Raw genomic sequence first — 17062 nt, forward strand, 5'->3', positions numbered from 1 at the left:
TCTGAGTTGTTTTCATGAAACCTGCGCTTCCCCTATAAGAGTTCAACCTACCATTATAGGAAAACGTGTTTTCGTGAAGAAATCATGACAAACTAACACAAAATGAAGATTTCATTATAACTTGACATTCTGAGTTGTTTTCATGAATCCTGCGCTTCCCCTACAAGAGTTCAACCTACCATTATAGGAAAACGTGTTTTCGTGAAGAAATCATGACAAACTAACACAAAATGAAGATTTCATTATAACTTGACATTCTGAGTTGTTTTCATGAAACCTGCGCTTCCCCTACAAGAGTTCAACCTACCATTATAGGAAAACGTGTTTTCGTGAAGAAATCATGACAAACTAACACAAAATGAAGATTTCATTATAACTTGACATTCTGAGTGGTTTTCATGAAACCTGCGCTTCCCCTACAAGAGTTCAACCTACCATTATAGGAAAACGTGTTTTCGTGAAGAAATCATGACAAACTAACACAAAATGAAGATTTCATTATAACTTGACATTCTGAGTTGTTTTCATGAATCCTGCGCTTCCCCTACAAGAGTTCAACCTACCATTATAGGAAAACGTGTTTTCGTGAAGAAATCATGACAAACTAACACAAAATGAAGATTTCATTATAACTTGACATTCTGAGTTGTTTTCATGAAACCTGCGCTTCCCCTACAAGAGTTCGACCTACCATTATAGGAAAACGTGTTTTCGTGAAGAAATCATGACAAACTAACACAAAATGAAGATTTCATTATAACTTGACATTCTGAGTTGTTTTCATGAATCCTGCGCTTCCCCTACAAGAGTTCGACCTACCATTATAGGAAAACGTGTTTTCGTGAAGAAATCATGACAAACTAACACAAAATGAAGATTTCATTATAACTTGACATTCTGAGTTGTTTTCATGAATCCTGCGCTTCCCCTACAAGAGTTCAACCTACCATTATAGGAAAACGTGTTTTCGTGAAGAAATCATGACAAACTAACACAAAATGAAGATTTCATTATAACTTGACATTCTGAGTTGTTTTCATGAATCCTGCGCTTCCCCTACAAGAGTTCAACCTACCATTATAGGAAAACGTGTTTTCGTGAAGAAATCATGACAAACTAACACAAAATGAAGATTTCATTATAACTTGACATTCTGAGTTGTTTTCATGAAACCTGCGCTTCCCCTACAAGAGTTCAACCTACCATTATAGGAAAACGTGTTTTCGTGAAGAAATCATGACAAACTAACACAAAATGAAGATTTCATTATAACTTGACATTCTGAGTGGTTTTCATGAAACCTGCGCTTCCCCTACAAGAGTTCAACCTACCATTATAGGAAAACGTGTTTTCGTGAAGAAATCATGACAAACTAACACAAAATGAAGATTTCATTATAACTTGACATTCTGAGTTGTTTTCATGAATCCTGCGCTTCCCCTACAAGAGTTCAACCTACCATTATAGGAAAACGTGTTTTCGTGAAGAAATCATGACAAACTAACACAAAATGAAGATTTCATTATAACTTGACATTCTGAGTTGTTTTCATGAAACCTGCGCTTCCCCTACAAGAGTTCGACCTACCATTATAGGAAAACGTGTTTTCGTGAAGAAATCATGACAAACTAACACAAAATGAAGATTTCATTATAACTTGACATTCTGAGTTGTTTTCATGAATCCTGCGCTTCCCCTACAAGAGTTCGACCTACCATTATAGGAAAACGTGTTTTCGTGAAGAAATCATGACAAACTAACACAAAATGAAGATTTCATTATAACTTGACATTCTGAGTTGTTTTCATGAATCCTGCGCTTCCCCTACAAGAGTTCAACCTACCATTATAGGAAAACGTGTTTTCGTGAAGAAATCATGACAAACTAACACAAAATGAAGATTTCATTATAACTTGACATTCTGAGTTGTTTTCATGAATCCTGCGCTTCCCCTACAAGAGTTTGACCTACCATTATAGGAAAACGTGTTTTCGTGAAGAAATCATGACAAACTAACACAAAATGAAGATTTCATTATAACTTGACATTCTGAGTTGGTTTCATGAATCCTGCGCTTCCCCTACAAGAGTTCGACCTACCATTATAGGAAAACGTGTTTTCGTGAAGAAATCATGACAAACTAACACAAAATGAAGATTTCATTATAACTTGACATTCTGAGTGGTTTTCATGAAACCTGCGCTTCCCCTACAAGAGTTCGACCTACCATTATTGGAAAACGTGTTTTCGTGAAGAAATCATGACAAACTAACACAAAATGAAGATTTCATTATAACTTGACATTCTGAGTGGTTTTCATGAAACCTGCGCTTCCCCTACAAGAGTTCAACCTACCATTATAGGAAAACGTGTTTTCGTGAAGAAATCATGACAAACTAACACAAAATGAAGATTTCATTATAACTTGACATTCTGAGTTGTTTTCATGAAACCTGCGTTTCCCCTACAAGAGTTCGACCTACCATTATAGGAAAACGTGTTTTCGTGAAGAAATCATGACAAACTAACACAAAATGAAGATTTCATTATAACTTGACATTCTGAGTTGGTTTCATGAATCCTGCGCTTCCCCTACAAGAGTTCGACCTACCATTATAGGAAAACGTGTTTTCGTGAAGAAATCATGATAAACTAACACAAAATGAAGATTTCATTATAACTTGACATTCTGAGTGGTTTTCATGAAACCTGCGCTTCCCCTACAAGAGTTCAACCTACCATTATAGGAAAACGTGTTTTCGTGAAGAAATCATGACAAACTAACACAAAATGAAGATTTCATTATAACTTGACATTCTGAGTTGTATTCATGAATCCTGCGCTTCCCCTACAAGAGTTCGACCTACCATTATAGGAAAACGTGTTTTCGTGAAGAAATCATGACAAACTAACACAAAATGAAGATTTCATTATAACTTGACATTCTGAGTTGTTTTCATGAAACCTGCGCTTCCCCTACAAGAGTTCGACCTATCATTATAGGAAAACGTGTTTTCGTGAAGAAATCATGACAAACTAACACAAAATGAAGATTTCATTATAACTTGACATTCTGAGTGGTTTTCATGAAACCTGCGCTTCCCCTACAAGAGTTCAACCTACCATTATAGGAAAACGTGTTTTCGTGAAGAAATCATGACAAACTAACACAAAATGAAGATTTCATTATAACTTGACATTCTGAGTTGTTTTCATGAATCCTGCGCTTCCCCTACAAGAGTTCGACCTACCATTATAGGAAAACGTGTTTTCGTGAAGAAATCATGACAAACTAACACAAAATGAAGATTTCATTATAACTTGACATTCTGAGTTGTTTTCATGAAACCTGCGCTTCCCCTATAAGAGTTCGACCTACCATTATAGGAAAACGTGTTTTCGTGAAGAAATCATGACAAACTAACACAAAATGAAGATTTCATTATAACTTGACATTCTGAGTTGTTTTCATGAAACCTGCGCTTCCCCTATAAGAGTTCGACCTACCATTATAGGAAAACGTGTTTTCGTGAAGAAATCATGACAAACTAACACAAAATGAAGATTTCATTATAACTTGACATTCTGAGTTGGTTTCATGAATCCTGCGCTTCCCCTACAAGAGTTCGACCTACCATTATAGGAAAACGTGTTTTCGTGAAGAAATCATGATAAACTAACACAAAATGAAGATTTCATTATAACTTGACATTCTGAGTGGTTTTCATGAAACCTGCGCTTCCCCTACAAGAGTTCGACCTACAGATCTGGCCATTCAAATTGCGCGCCGGAAGGAAAGTGATCTCGCGTGACACCGCAGTATTTCCCGTGAACACAGAAAATGCATTGACACAGGAAAGACATGATCAGTAGGGGGCAGTCATGTAACGCACTGAACTGAAGCGGCAGCGAACATCACCGCGAGCTGCCTGAGGACACAGTTGTTCAAACAATTGTGATGTTGCATTCTCTTCTAAAATGTTTTATTTTTTAATCTAATATCATGTCTTGTGTATCGTATTTATTTCCATATAAAAGCAACAGAACTGAAACTATATCTTGTTTATCAGCAACACAGCACGTGAGCGTGAATAACGCGATATCCGCATTTGATCTCGTAGGTATCTGTTCCGCTTCCAGAGCTCTGTTCCACTTTTTTAACTTGACATAGCAACCTGTTCATTATCAAAAATCGAATATAGTTAAAGGAACAACAAACTGTTGCACTGCTCAATTTAAATAGTCCATACAGTCTGTGCTTTAAGCCTGTAAGTGAAGATGGTGGCGCAGGGGGTAATGCTATCGTTTGGTAACTGGAAGGTTGCAGGTTCGAGCCTTGGTTCCTCCTGTCGGATTTAAGGTGTACACTGTGATTAGGTCTGTAAGTACTCTTTTACCAGCAGTAATTTAAAATAATACATTTGTCTATGCTAAATATATTTATTTACATCTGCATATTTATGCTGGGTTCATTCTCTTAAGAGCGGTGACTGACAGTGATATCGAAGCAATTGACGGGACAAAAATATTTTCCACGTTAGTTCAATTTTGTATGTATTGGCAAAGTGATTATATTTAGTCTAATTTAGTTTAGTTTTTTTAGTTAATTTAGAAAAACGTTTTGAGCATTTTTTTATCGTTAAATATAAGGGGTATGTTGGGGTGTATTATTTCCTGTTAGAAAACATACATTTTAAAAGCTGAAAACCCGTTAAAACATTCGCTATAAGATGGAGCTTAACCATCAAACATTGTTTATTTTTTTCTGTATATGAAAAAAAAAACACGGGTTAATAAACAAACATAACATAAAGCAAGCCTTTATGGATTCTTTTAATTCCTATAGCCTATTTCAAGGACAATGTAAGCATTATTTTACAACGAATCAATCAATGAAATGGTATAAAACAGAAGAAAATATATTTCGCGAAATATTTTACAGTTTTGAATTATGTTTAGCTTCTGTCTGTATGACCATAAATTACAGAGTAACCGTCTCTTCTCATAGAAGGCTAAAAAATGCAGTGATCACGCAGGCTCCGGTACACGCAATATATTTTGCTAACTTGACAACATGTTCACATCCGGTAAAAACTCGGAAAAACCGAGTCGGATGCGTTCCATTTGCCCCAGAAGTAGCAATACCATGGATCCATATGGAAAAAAAAAGATTTTTTGCTTAGCCGGACAACTAGTACCTTACGGATTTAAGGTACCTCAGTTTAAATGGCCTTTATCTTCGTTCACTTACAATTAGCCCGAACTACCTTAAATCCGACAAATAATCCGACTAATCATGAAATCCAATTCTAGAACGGTTAATTGGTAGCCATTGTTAGCAATATCACTTGATAACACATTACTCGCGGTGCTTCACGTATAAAACTCCGTAGCAACACGTCCACAGATAAATTGGACGATATAGTGTGTGCGACCGATTTAATGAGCCACAAATGAGAAGTAGTGCTTAAACAGGATAAAGCTACAACTTTCCCTTCTATTGAGAAAGAGCGCAGCCATCTTCGATTCTGAACTCGGGATCCTCTGCGTTATCCGAGATCTCCGAGAAACGGGAGCGCGCATGTCATAACTTCCGGCTTCGAAACTCGGAATCCGAGTTCCCAGGGCCAATGGAACGCACCACAAGCTTGCTCTTCTCACCTTTATTCATAGGGTGGGGGAAGGTGAATTGGCACGTTTAAAAGTGACACGAACGACCCCCTCTCATTAACATTTCTGAGGTTAGATCTTGTAATTTGAAGGGTTGTGAAAGCCATAAGGTATTGCTAGGGTGCAAAGTCCAAGAAGCAAGGAATATCTGCGCTGTGTTACTCGTTAGTTGCGCAGTAATAGTTTATGAATCACAAGAATAGGCCAACATGCAATTAGGAAATACAATGCTCTGCAGTTTTTAGTTTAACTTCTGAAGGCCATTTTGCGATCTCAATCGTCATACACCAGCATATGTTTTAATATGCCACTCAAACGCACATAATGCTATGCCTTTATTCTCAAAATAGACTATTAGGATCTCATATTGCTACAACTTTGTACACAATACGGCAACAACTTTACAACGGGACACGTTATTTTTGTTATGCTGTTATCAAAAATATATAATATTCTCAACAACAACAATGCCAAAAAAGCTTATTTATTCAAGTGATCAGAAATATACAATCATCAGAAATGTGTCATACATATTGTCTCAATAGAATTCTGGCAAAGAGAACAAGCAGAGCCCACAGACCAAAAGTAAAACAGGGACTACCCGGCTTGTAAAAAAGAAATCAGTGGGTATTTGCTAATTTATTATTACGCAAGCAGCGCCATGTGCAGTATAGCTTCATATGCCTGTCTGCGGTGTGAACATCATATTCACAACTAATTTTAATGTTACAATCTACAGGCTGTTCTAATTGAACGTAGATGTCCTGCTGCAGTCGCAGTCACTGTTTCCAAGCCACAGATATCAGAATTCACAAGAAGGCTTCTGAATTTAGAGGCAAGGATTGGTTTGTTGGAGGCGCGTTTCAGTGAGAAAACTCATCCTCCGACAGCGGATCAATCCACATCCACAGATCCATCCGTTGTTCCTTCAACGTCTGTGGATACTCAAATGGACTGCCAAGTCTTTTGAGATGTGGTCATCTCCTCAGTCTGCTCACGAAGACCATTCGCTGTCAGCGCACCTGGGTAATGCTGATTTTGGTGTTCCTTCTTCAGCCTCTACACCATTAACTGTCCGGACTCTCAACCTACAAACCAGTTAGGGCTCAGCATCTGTAGGATAAACCAACAACCCAGTGGTGACGAATTCCATGCTCCATAGTGAAAATTCGCCGAATCAAGATTATTCAGCATTTTCTCATCCTTCCGTCATCACATCATTCCATTTGAGATTGCCTGAAACACCAAGAAACACCTCCCGTTCTCATCACCATCATCATATTCGCCGGTCTCATGCAGGGGGTAATCCTTCCAGATGTACTTTTAAATCATGTTTCAGTAGAGACCGAGAATAAACTGTATCTGGACTCAACAGGACCAGACGGGAAACCAAGGGCAGATCGTTTCGCTGTTCTGGGCAGGTTCTGTTAACTTTGACGGCTCCAGGGGGAAAAATGCACTACCCAACAACCTTCGTCAAGCACTTTCAGATGCTGTTGGTAGGAGATTCAACCCCGCAGTTCGTGACTGGAAGCTGATGAGACAAACTTAACGAACTTCTCCGAAATAGAACAACAACTTTTCCACTTTTTAAACAAAAAAAAGTTTTTTTTAAAAAAAACTTGCAGAACTCACTGGAGCACTTTTTGTTACGATTCGTGCGTGCGGGGGAGCGGGCAGGCAAGCGAAGCCGAAAGCGCAGGCAAACGGGTTTTACTAGGCATAGACAGGACCAACACGGTAAACAACATCGACTAACATCAATGACGGACACCCAACTAAGGAAGACGTGGACTAATATACATGAAAGAAGCCAAAATAACAGGGAACAGCTGGGCACAATTGTGGAAGCACACGTGGACAATGAGGGGGCGTGGCACACACGAGGAGCGGACGAAGCTGGGCGTGACACTTTTGATACTTAACAGTTGTATTCGTTGTCAGTCATATAATAAAAACTTGATTGTTTAGGATATCGGGGCGGCATGGTGGTGCAGTGGTTAGCACTGTTGCCTCACACTCGAGTTCGAGTCTCTGTGACATGCTGAGGCTAATTGGGGATACTAAATTGCCCGTAGGTGTGCATGTGTGAGTGAATGGTGTGCGAGTGTGCCCTGTGATGGGCTGGCCCCCTGTCCACGGTTGTTCCCTGAAAAAAACGAGCTACCTGTCAAACATGCATATCTTCATTTGATGTTGCTTTAAAATGTTGAAATTTATAATGAATTTCTGATCGCGCTTGCGTCATGTCCGAAATTTTAGAATTTTTAGCTTTCACTCTCCGCACAAATGATTGGATATGCACCTAATAGCGCACTATTTATATCTATTATTTTACATCTATAGATTTCATTTTAGTCAATTCGTGATTTGAGAAGGCAAATTGAAACAGAGTAGGTCAACTCACTGTCTGCCGCTTGGTCTTTACTTTAAGAAACAAAAATCTTACGTTTAACGAAAAAAATGCTCCAAACTTTTTTTTTCTAAATTAACTTAATAAAAAAGAAACGAAATTATAAATACTTTGCCATTACATACAGAATGAATTACCGATATGACATAATGACGATATGGCGCGAGAAACAATGACACCGGGAAAAAAATCCACTTTTCTCTCTGGCTGCCTGCTGTGAAACAACAGACATAACAAATACTGCCCAAATAGCCATCTTTGAGCGCGGAATCACTGCTGACAGCGCTGAGTTTGAAACGACCGAGGCATTGCTGTCTTTGCAAGCCATATTGCTTGCCATACCAAAGGTGATGATTTGTTTGAGCAAGTTGTTTTGGCAATGAACAAATTTGAATTACTGTACCATTTGACAAGTTAAGTGGCCTTGCCACCGATTGAGCTTCAGTCATGCTTGGCCAGCAAAAGGGACTAACTGCATTGTTTAACTCTTGGGGGTCCAGTGCATCGTCGTCGAGTTTTCGCGTCTATTTCAGTTTATATCTCGCTGAAATGTTACATCTGTACAATCATGAAAAAAACGCTGGCTAAATCCGTAATCTGTCTCCTTTTCAAAACATTACAGTTACAGTATTACAGTTTTTAAAATTGGGTTAAATCGGCATCGGGGGCGTGTAGTACCGCTCTCACCCGAAGATCGCTATTCACATTCTAAATAGCCGCATTAGTGCGTATTCAGATCGCATTCGCATGGTAATTTGATTAACAGCGCAGGGGTGAAACGCGATCCAGAATCAGCGCCATAAAAGGGGGGTAGGGACGTGGCCAGGTGACAATGGCTCATTCATACACATGAAAGTTGCTACATATTCAATGAAAGGAGCCAGAAATAGTTACAAGTTAGCTTTTTCTTATTTATTTATCCAAATGATTGTTGTGTCGCAGCGCTGGGCTCAGAGTTTGGGGGAACCACCCCTTAAGACACCAATTACGCCACCCTGGGAATTGCGCCCAGGGAAATAGTTCCTAGGCTAAGTAAAACTCCAAAAAGGCACTCAGGTCCGTTATACAAGGCAGCAAGAGACGTGACTCCACTTACAGTCTTTTATTAACAATCACAATAAAACACCATCCACAAGGCAAATTAAAACCTCTGGGCTGGTCCACACAGGGTAGAAGGTTAAGCAGTCAGGCAGAAGATGGCAGCCTGGAACAAAAACACTACAACTCCCCAGTCAGCACAAGTACGTCGGCGCCACGTCGCTGATACGCCGTTCCATAATGCAGACTCTAAAAAACAGAACGGACACAACGGTCACTTACATTGACATTAACCATTTAATAAGGTCTAATCATAAACAGGTTATTCCTTTAGAATTTGATGGTTCAATTTTTACCTGCAGTCTGACAGAAAAGCAACTTTGGGCATTAAAATCAATGAAAACCATGGGAAATAACTATGTAACGTGCATGGGGAGGTTAAACCCATATTGTGTTCAAACAATAAGGATAAAAATCCCAAAAGGTCGATTTTTAATTTTGGTTAAACATTGGTTTTACTTACGAATAATCACATTGACGATTTTTGTATTTTTCATTGGTGTTTTATCCCCTCTGCCACACCAGTTAAGATGCACAGCCAACTGGGGATCAAACACCTTCCCACAGATCATCCAGACTGTTTTCTTCAGTGTTTGTCCCCCAGCCAGTGACAGTTTGGATACCTGGAGGTGACAACAGATGTTTGGTCATACAAAATTTCACATACTTTTGGGTAGTGTATGTATGTGTATGTATATAAGTATATATTATATTTTAGTATCCATGTATTATCTATGTACAAGGTAGTTTTCTTAAACCATAATCATACCAGTTTGTTCTTAAATTCAACATTTTCCAACTGCATTTCAACGTTGTTCAGGTCCTCAGTGTCTTGCAGTGGAAATCTCCCATCCTCTGCACACTAAAAAAAAAATAAATAGATTCTTATAGAAAGACCTGGGTAACAGTGTGCACAAAGATCAGTAAATCTAGTAAGCTACATTGCAAAGTATTTAAAAAATCTCTGTAATTGAGTTAATAGTAATTCACTCAAATGTTATTGATATGAAATATAAACTTATACACCTTGAAACTATTATTTATACTAGGGAAAAAAATAAACATTTCCAAAATCAATCTAAAATAATTTGATTAAAATAGATCATAAAGCAATTTGTACAGTGCACTTGCCGTTGTTAATGGTGCATTTCCAGGACTGTAACCCAACAAGGTAGGTATCTGGGTGACAATTTCAGTCATGTGTTGGACCTGGCTCTGCAACTCCCCCAACATCTGCAGGAGGATCCTCTCGGTCGCTGTAAGGACAATAGAGAATACAGCATTAAATATTTAGACATACATCGAGACAGATGTGGATGTAGATTTGTTTACAACTTACGTGTGCATTGACTCGGTACAAGCTGCCCCGTGGGTAGCTGAGTCCTCGAAGGACTATCTGTAAGAATAAGACAGTAAAAAATTACTCTAAAACCCTAAGTGATCATAATTACTATCTTGTATCGTATTCTGATTCTTTGTGATTGAGTGCAATACTGCACTCTCTAAGTTACCTCTCATTCACACAAATAGCAATTCCATAAAAACAAACAAACACGATTGTTCTGGAATCTTACTTTGATCTCCTGACAGGTGCAGAGGGTGTGGGACAGCCGGAGAGGATGTTCTTTCTGTAGGCGTATAATTCAGTGTAATTCGAGGTGGAGGTGTCGGTGGTGGTGGCAGGAACGATAATTTCCTCTTTCTGTTAAAAGTATTCCCGCTCTGAGAGTAAGCCGAGGGACGTTTCCTCAGTGGAGAACTGTCCAACAAGGCAAATTGCCTTTTAGGTCTGGAAGTACATCAACAAAACACAAAAAATTAGTTCTGCAAATTAACCCAATACATCAAAATTGTCATGTGTGACAAACTTCTTTATCCCCAAATATTTCAATATTAGATGCCCCTTATTCATAAGTAAATGTTTTCAATATTTGAAAAACACACTGCTAAATTGAATTTTCAGTATGCACATGTATTTTGAGAGTGATCTCACGCCATAGTAATACAACTCAAATTAATAGTAACATACAAACGCATCAAACAAAAGGTCGAGTATGGTAACCTTAGCATAGCCATATATATTAAAATGGTTAAAGTGCGATAAAAAGTTTGTAACAATAAATAATCAAAACACGATTGTTAACATTAATTTGTATCATCAAAAAGAAAAAGAAAAAAGATCATTCTGAAACTATTTATTTAAGAAAGAAATGATTTTCAGCCAACCTTTCCAACTAATCGTACGAGACGAAATAGACTTTTTTTTCTGTTTCTCTTTTAAAGCTGGTTTAATAGGGAACAAAATATGTTTTAAAACACGATCCGTTTTCTTCCACACACACACACACACACACACACACACACACACACACACAAAATTAAGAACAATGGTAAAAACTTACCTCACTTATCGGCGACTGGGACAAAGGAAGTCTCCGGCTACAAACACCCACTGAGAGTTTCAGCCACTTACAGGCAGGAAGTCTACTGTGGGCCTGGAAATGACGCTCTCGGAACTCGGACATTCGGATTTGGTGATAATTAAGGACACACATCAGATATCAGAGACACAGCAGCACATTGCCAAGTCTTCACTCACAGTGGGACATCTCTCAATAGATCCTCATGCACACATGCAAGTGCGCACTCTTATTTAAAATACAGTCATATAAACAGGATATCTTTAAACATAATTATCGATAATAAGAAACATTTAATGTCCAGTATATAAAATAGCTATGTAAATCATACCATGCCCTATATGACAAGTAATATTACTACATTAAATAATTTTATTACAGTAATATTACTACTTCCAGGGTCAAACAAACCCTTTTCTAAAAAAGATCCGACGTGATGCGTAGTTTTCCCTACCAAAAAGCGACATTCGACTTAAAAGCGACGATCCGACGTTTAAGCAAGCAACGCTTTTCAACACCGCGACGATCCGACGTTTTCGCGAGTAAAACGCGATGCTTCGTAATGGAACGCGATCTAATTGCGACCATCCGCCGTTTATGCGACGTATTAATAATAATAATAATAATAACAGATACTTTATTGATCCCCGTGGGGAAATTGTTTTTACGCCTCCCTCAACTTGCTCTTTGCAGAGTAAGTTGTCTGCGAAGGGCAGCCACCCGTAGCAGCGCCCAGGGAGCTGGGGGTTAAGAGCCTTGCTCAAGGAGCCACAGACGTGCTAAGGCTGGGTTTGAACCGGCGACCTTGTGATTACAGGCACACAGCCTTAGCCCACTGAGCCACATGCTGCCGACGTACTTGTGCTGACAGGGTTCCAGGCACACATACCAGCGCCCTGCTGCTGCACACAATACAAAATGCCACCACAAAGTTCCCTTCCTCCCTAATGGCGTCCCAACCCAAAAACAGTCTTAAAACACACAGAAATAATAAAACCCCTCGCTCTATACAATTAATCCTGGCAGCGAAACAGGGAATGACAATCCACCGATCCCCACATTCATAGTAGAGAGAAAGAGGCAAAGCAGCAGAATCCGTGTATCATTCGTTCATCCGTTTTTAATGTGAAACCAAAACAAGAAAAACGGAAAACCACTCGTATTTATCAGTTTTTGTTTCCAAAACCAAAACGACAAAACGGATAATGGCTCGTTTTCCGATTTCCCATTTTGTTCTTTTGATCAGATTGATCAAAATTTTATTAAAAAATTTAAATTGATCAGAGCTGCTTCGAGACGCAGACGCTTAAGTCAGTCACTCTTGTTCTTTCTATTCGTATCACGAAGCTGTAAAAATATATTTAGTTTCTACCTATATATATTTGGAAAGTAGAAGGTTTCTGAGGGTGTTTTTTTTAATGTGTATATGACAAAAACTTGCGGAGTTATTTAAATGGTCTCGCGAGAATTCTGTCAGATCCCGCGCTGGCGCCCCCTAGAGCTGGCCATGGTGTTTGGCTAGAGAATGTTGTTCCTTGCGCCACCTGGTGGATATTATATGAAGCGCAACAACGTTTTAAAAAAATCTGAAAAAGCGCCTGCAGGGTGCCGCGTGATCACGCGTGCCGAATTGCAGGATGCCGCGTGAAAATAGACGCATTTCTAATGGCCAGATCTGTACCATTATAGGAAAACGTGTTTTCGTAAAGAAATCATGACAAACTAACACAAAATGAAGATTTCATTATAACTTGACATTCTGAGTTGTATTCATGAATCCTGCGCTTCCCCTACAAGAGTTCGACCTACCATTATAGGAAAACGTGTTTTCGTGAAGAAATCATGACAAACTAACACAAAATGAAGATTTCATTATAACTTGACATTCTGAGTTGTTTTCATGAAACCTGCGCTTCCCCTACAAGAGTTCGACCTACCATTATAGGAAAACGTGTTTTCGTGAAGAAATCATGACAAACTAACACAAAATGAAGATTTCATTATAACTTGACATTCTGAGTGGTTTTCATGAAACCTGCGCTTCCCCTACAAGAGTTCGACCTACCATTATAGGAAAACGTGTTTTCGTGAAGAAATCATGACAAACTAACACAAAATGAAGATTTCATTATAACTTGACATTCTGAGTTGTTTTCATGAAACCTGCGCTTCCCCTACAAGAGTTCGACCTACCATTATAGGAAAACGTGTTTTCGTGAAGAAATCATGACAAACTAACACAAAATGAAGATTTCATTATAACTTGACATTCTGAGTTGTTTTCATGAAACCTGCGCTTCCCCTATAAGAGTTCGACCTACCATTATAGGAAAACGTGTTTTCGTGAAGAAATCATGACAAACTAACACAAAATGAAGATTTCATTATAACTTGACATTCTGAGTTGTTTTCATGAAACCTGCGCTTCCCCTATAAGAGTTCGACCTACCATTATAGGAAAACGTGTTTTCGTGAAGAAATCATGACAAACTAACACAAAATGAAGATTTCATTATAACTTGACATTCTGAGTTGTTTTCATGAATCCTGCGCTTCCCCTACAAGAGTTCGACCTACCATTATAGGAAAACGTGTTTTCGTGAAGAAATCATGACAAACTAACACAAAATGAAGATTTCATTATAACTTGACATTCTGAGTTGTTTTCATGAAACCTGCGCTTCCCCTACAAGAGTTCAACCTACCATTATAGGAAAACGTGTTTTCGTGAAGAAATCATGACAAACTAACACAAAATGAAGATTTCATTATAACTTGACATTCTGAGTTGTTTTCATGAAACCTGCGCTTCCCCTACAAGAGTTCGACCTACCATTATAGGAAAACGTGTTTTCGTGAAGAAATCATGACAAACTAACACAAAATGAAGATTTCATTATAACTTGACATTCTGAGTTGTTTTCATGAAACCTGCGCTTCCCCTACAAGAGTTCAACCTACCATTATAGGAAAACGTGTTTTCGTGAAGAAATCATGACAAACTAACACAAAATGAAGATTTCATTATAACTTGACATTCTGAGTTGTTTTCATGAAACCTGCGCTTCCCCTACAAGAGTTCGACCTACCATTATAGGAAAACGTGTTTTCGTGAAGAAATCATGAAACTAACACAAAATGAAGATTTCATTATAACTTGACATTCTGAGTTGTTTTCATGAATCCTGCGCTTCCCCTACAAGAGTTCGACCTACCATTATAGGAAAACGTGTTTTCGTGAAGAAATCATGACAAACTAACACAAAATGAAGATTTCATTATAACTTGACATTCTGAGTTGTTTTCATGAATCCTGCGCTTCCCCTACAAGAGTTCAACCTACCATTATAGGAAAACGTGTTTTCGTGAAGAAATCATGACAAACTAACACAAAATGAAGATTTCATTATAACTTGACATTCTGAGTTGTTTTCATGAAACCTGCGCTTCCCCTACAAGAGTTCAACCTACCATTATAGGAAAACGTGTTTTCGTGAAGAAATCATGACAAACTAACACAAAATGAAGATTTCATTATAACTTGACATTCTGAGTGGTTTTCATGAAACCTGCGCTTCCCCTACAAGAGTTCAACCTACCATTATAGGAAAACGTGTTTTCGTGAAGAAATCATGACAAACTAACACAAAATGAAGATTTCATTATAACTTGACATTCTGAGTTGTTTTCATGAAACCTGCGCTTCCCCTACAAGAGTTCGACCTACCATTATAGGAAAACGTGTTTTCGTGAAGAAATCATGACAAACTAACACAAAATGAAGATTTCATTATAACTTGACATTGAGTTGTTTTCATGAAACCTGCGCTACCCCTATAAGAGTTCAACCAACCATTATAGGAAAACGTGTTTTCGTGAAGAAATCATGACAAACTAACACAAAATGAAGATTTCATTATAACTTGACATTCTGAGTGGTTTTCATGAAACCTGCGCTTCCCCTACAAGAGTTCAACCTACCATTATAGGAAAACGTGTTTTCGTGAAGAAATCATGACAAACTAACACAAAATGAAGATTTCATTATAACTTGACATTCTGAGTTGTTTTCATGAAACCTGCGCTTCCCCTACAAGAGTTCGACCTACCATTATAGGAAAACGTGTTTTCGTGAAGAAATCATGACAAACTAACACAAAATGAAGATTTCATTATAACTTGACATTGAGTTGTTTTCATGAAACCTGCGCTACCCCTATAAGAGTTCAACCAACCATTATAGGAAAACGTGTTTTCGTGAAGAAATCATGACAAACTAACACAAAATGAAGATTTCATTATAACTTGACATTCTGAGTTGTTTTCATGAATCCTGCGCTTCCCCTACAAGAGATCAACCTACCATTATAGGAAAACGTGTTTTCGTGAAGTAATCATGACAAACTAACACAAAATGAAGATTTCATTATAACTTGACATTCTGAGTTGTTTTCATGAAACCTGCGCTTCCCCTACAAGAGTTCAACCTACCATTATAGGAAAACGTGTTTTCGTGAAGAAATCATGACAAACTAACACAAAATGAAGATTTCATTATAACTTGACATTCTGAGTTGTTTTCATGAAACCTGCGCTTCCCCTACAAGAGTTCAACCTACCATTATAGGAAAACGTGTTTTCGTGAAGAAATCATGACAAACTAACACAAAATGAAGATTTCATTATAACTTGACATTCTGAGTTGTTTTCATGAAACCTGCGCTTCCCCTACAAGAGTTCGACCTACCATTATAGGAAAACGTGTTTTCGTGAAGAAATCATGACAAACTAACACAAAATGAAGATTTCATTATAACTTGACATTCTGAGTTGTTTTCATGAAACCTGCGCTTCCCCTATAAGAGTTCAACCTACCATTATAGGAAAACGTGTTTTCGTGAAGAAATCATGACAAACTAACACAAAATGAAGATTTCATTATAACTTGACATTCTGAGTTGTTTTCATGAAACCTGCGCTTCCCCTACAAGAGTTCGACCTACCATTATAGGAAAACGTGTTTTCGTGAAGAAATCATGACAAACTAACACAAAATGAAGATTTCATTATAACTTGACATTCTGAGTTGTTTTCATGAAACCTGCGCTTCCCCTATAAGAGTTCAACCTACCATTATAGGAAAACGTGTTTTCGTGAAGAAATCATGACAAACTAACACAAAATGAAGATTTCATTATAACTTGACATTCTGAGTTGTTTTCATGAATCCTGCGCTTCCCCTACAAGAGTTCAACCTACCATTATAGGAAAACGTGTTTTCGTGAAGAAATCATGACAAACTAACACAAAATGAAGATTTCATTATAACTTGACATTCTGAGTTGTTTTCATGAAACCTGCGCTTCCCCTACAAGAGTTCAACCTACCATTATAGGAAAACGTGTTTTCGTGAAGAAATCATGACAAACTAACACAAAATGAAGATTTCATTATAACTTGA

The 17062-nt window shown here is 38.1% G+C and overlaps 1 protein-coding gene across 1 annotated transcript; it reads right to left on the reverse strand.

Moving 5' to 3' along the window:
• Positions 1 to 9170: 9170 nt before the first annotated feature.
• Positions 9171 to 11179, reverse strand: LOC140583899 (uncharacterized). The gene is made up of 7 exons (XM_072707845.1): positions 11175 to 11179; positions 10756 to 10970; positions 10521 to 10577; positions 10313 to 10437; positions 9951 to 10043; positions 9645 to 9804; positions 9171 to 9370 (listed from the first exon to the last, which is right to left on the reverse strand). Exons 1-7 carry the CDS (start codon positions 11177 to 11179, stop codon positions 9261 to 9263), a joined length of 765 nt encoding a protein of 254 aa, XP_072563946.1. The 3' UTR covers positions 9171 to 9260.
• Between the last annotated feature and the right edge of the window lie 5883 nt (positions 11180 to 17062).

The sequence above is a fragment of the Paramormyrops kingsleyae genome, unplaced genomic scaffold, assembly GCF_048594095.1.
Source record: "Paramormyrops kingsleyae isolate MSU_618 unplaced genomic scaffold, PKINGS_0.4 ups26, whole genome shotgun sequence".
Taxonomy (NCBI): Eukaryota; Metazoa; Chordata; class Actinopteri; order Osteoglossiformes; family Mormyridae; genus Paramormyrops; species Paramormyrops kingsleyae.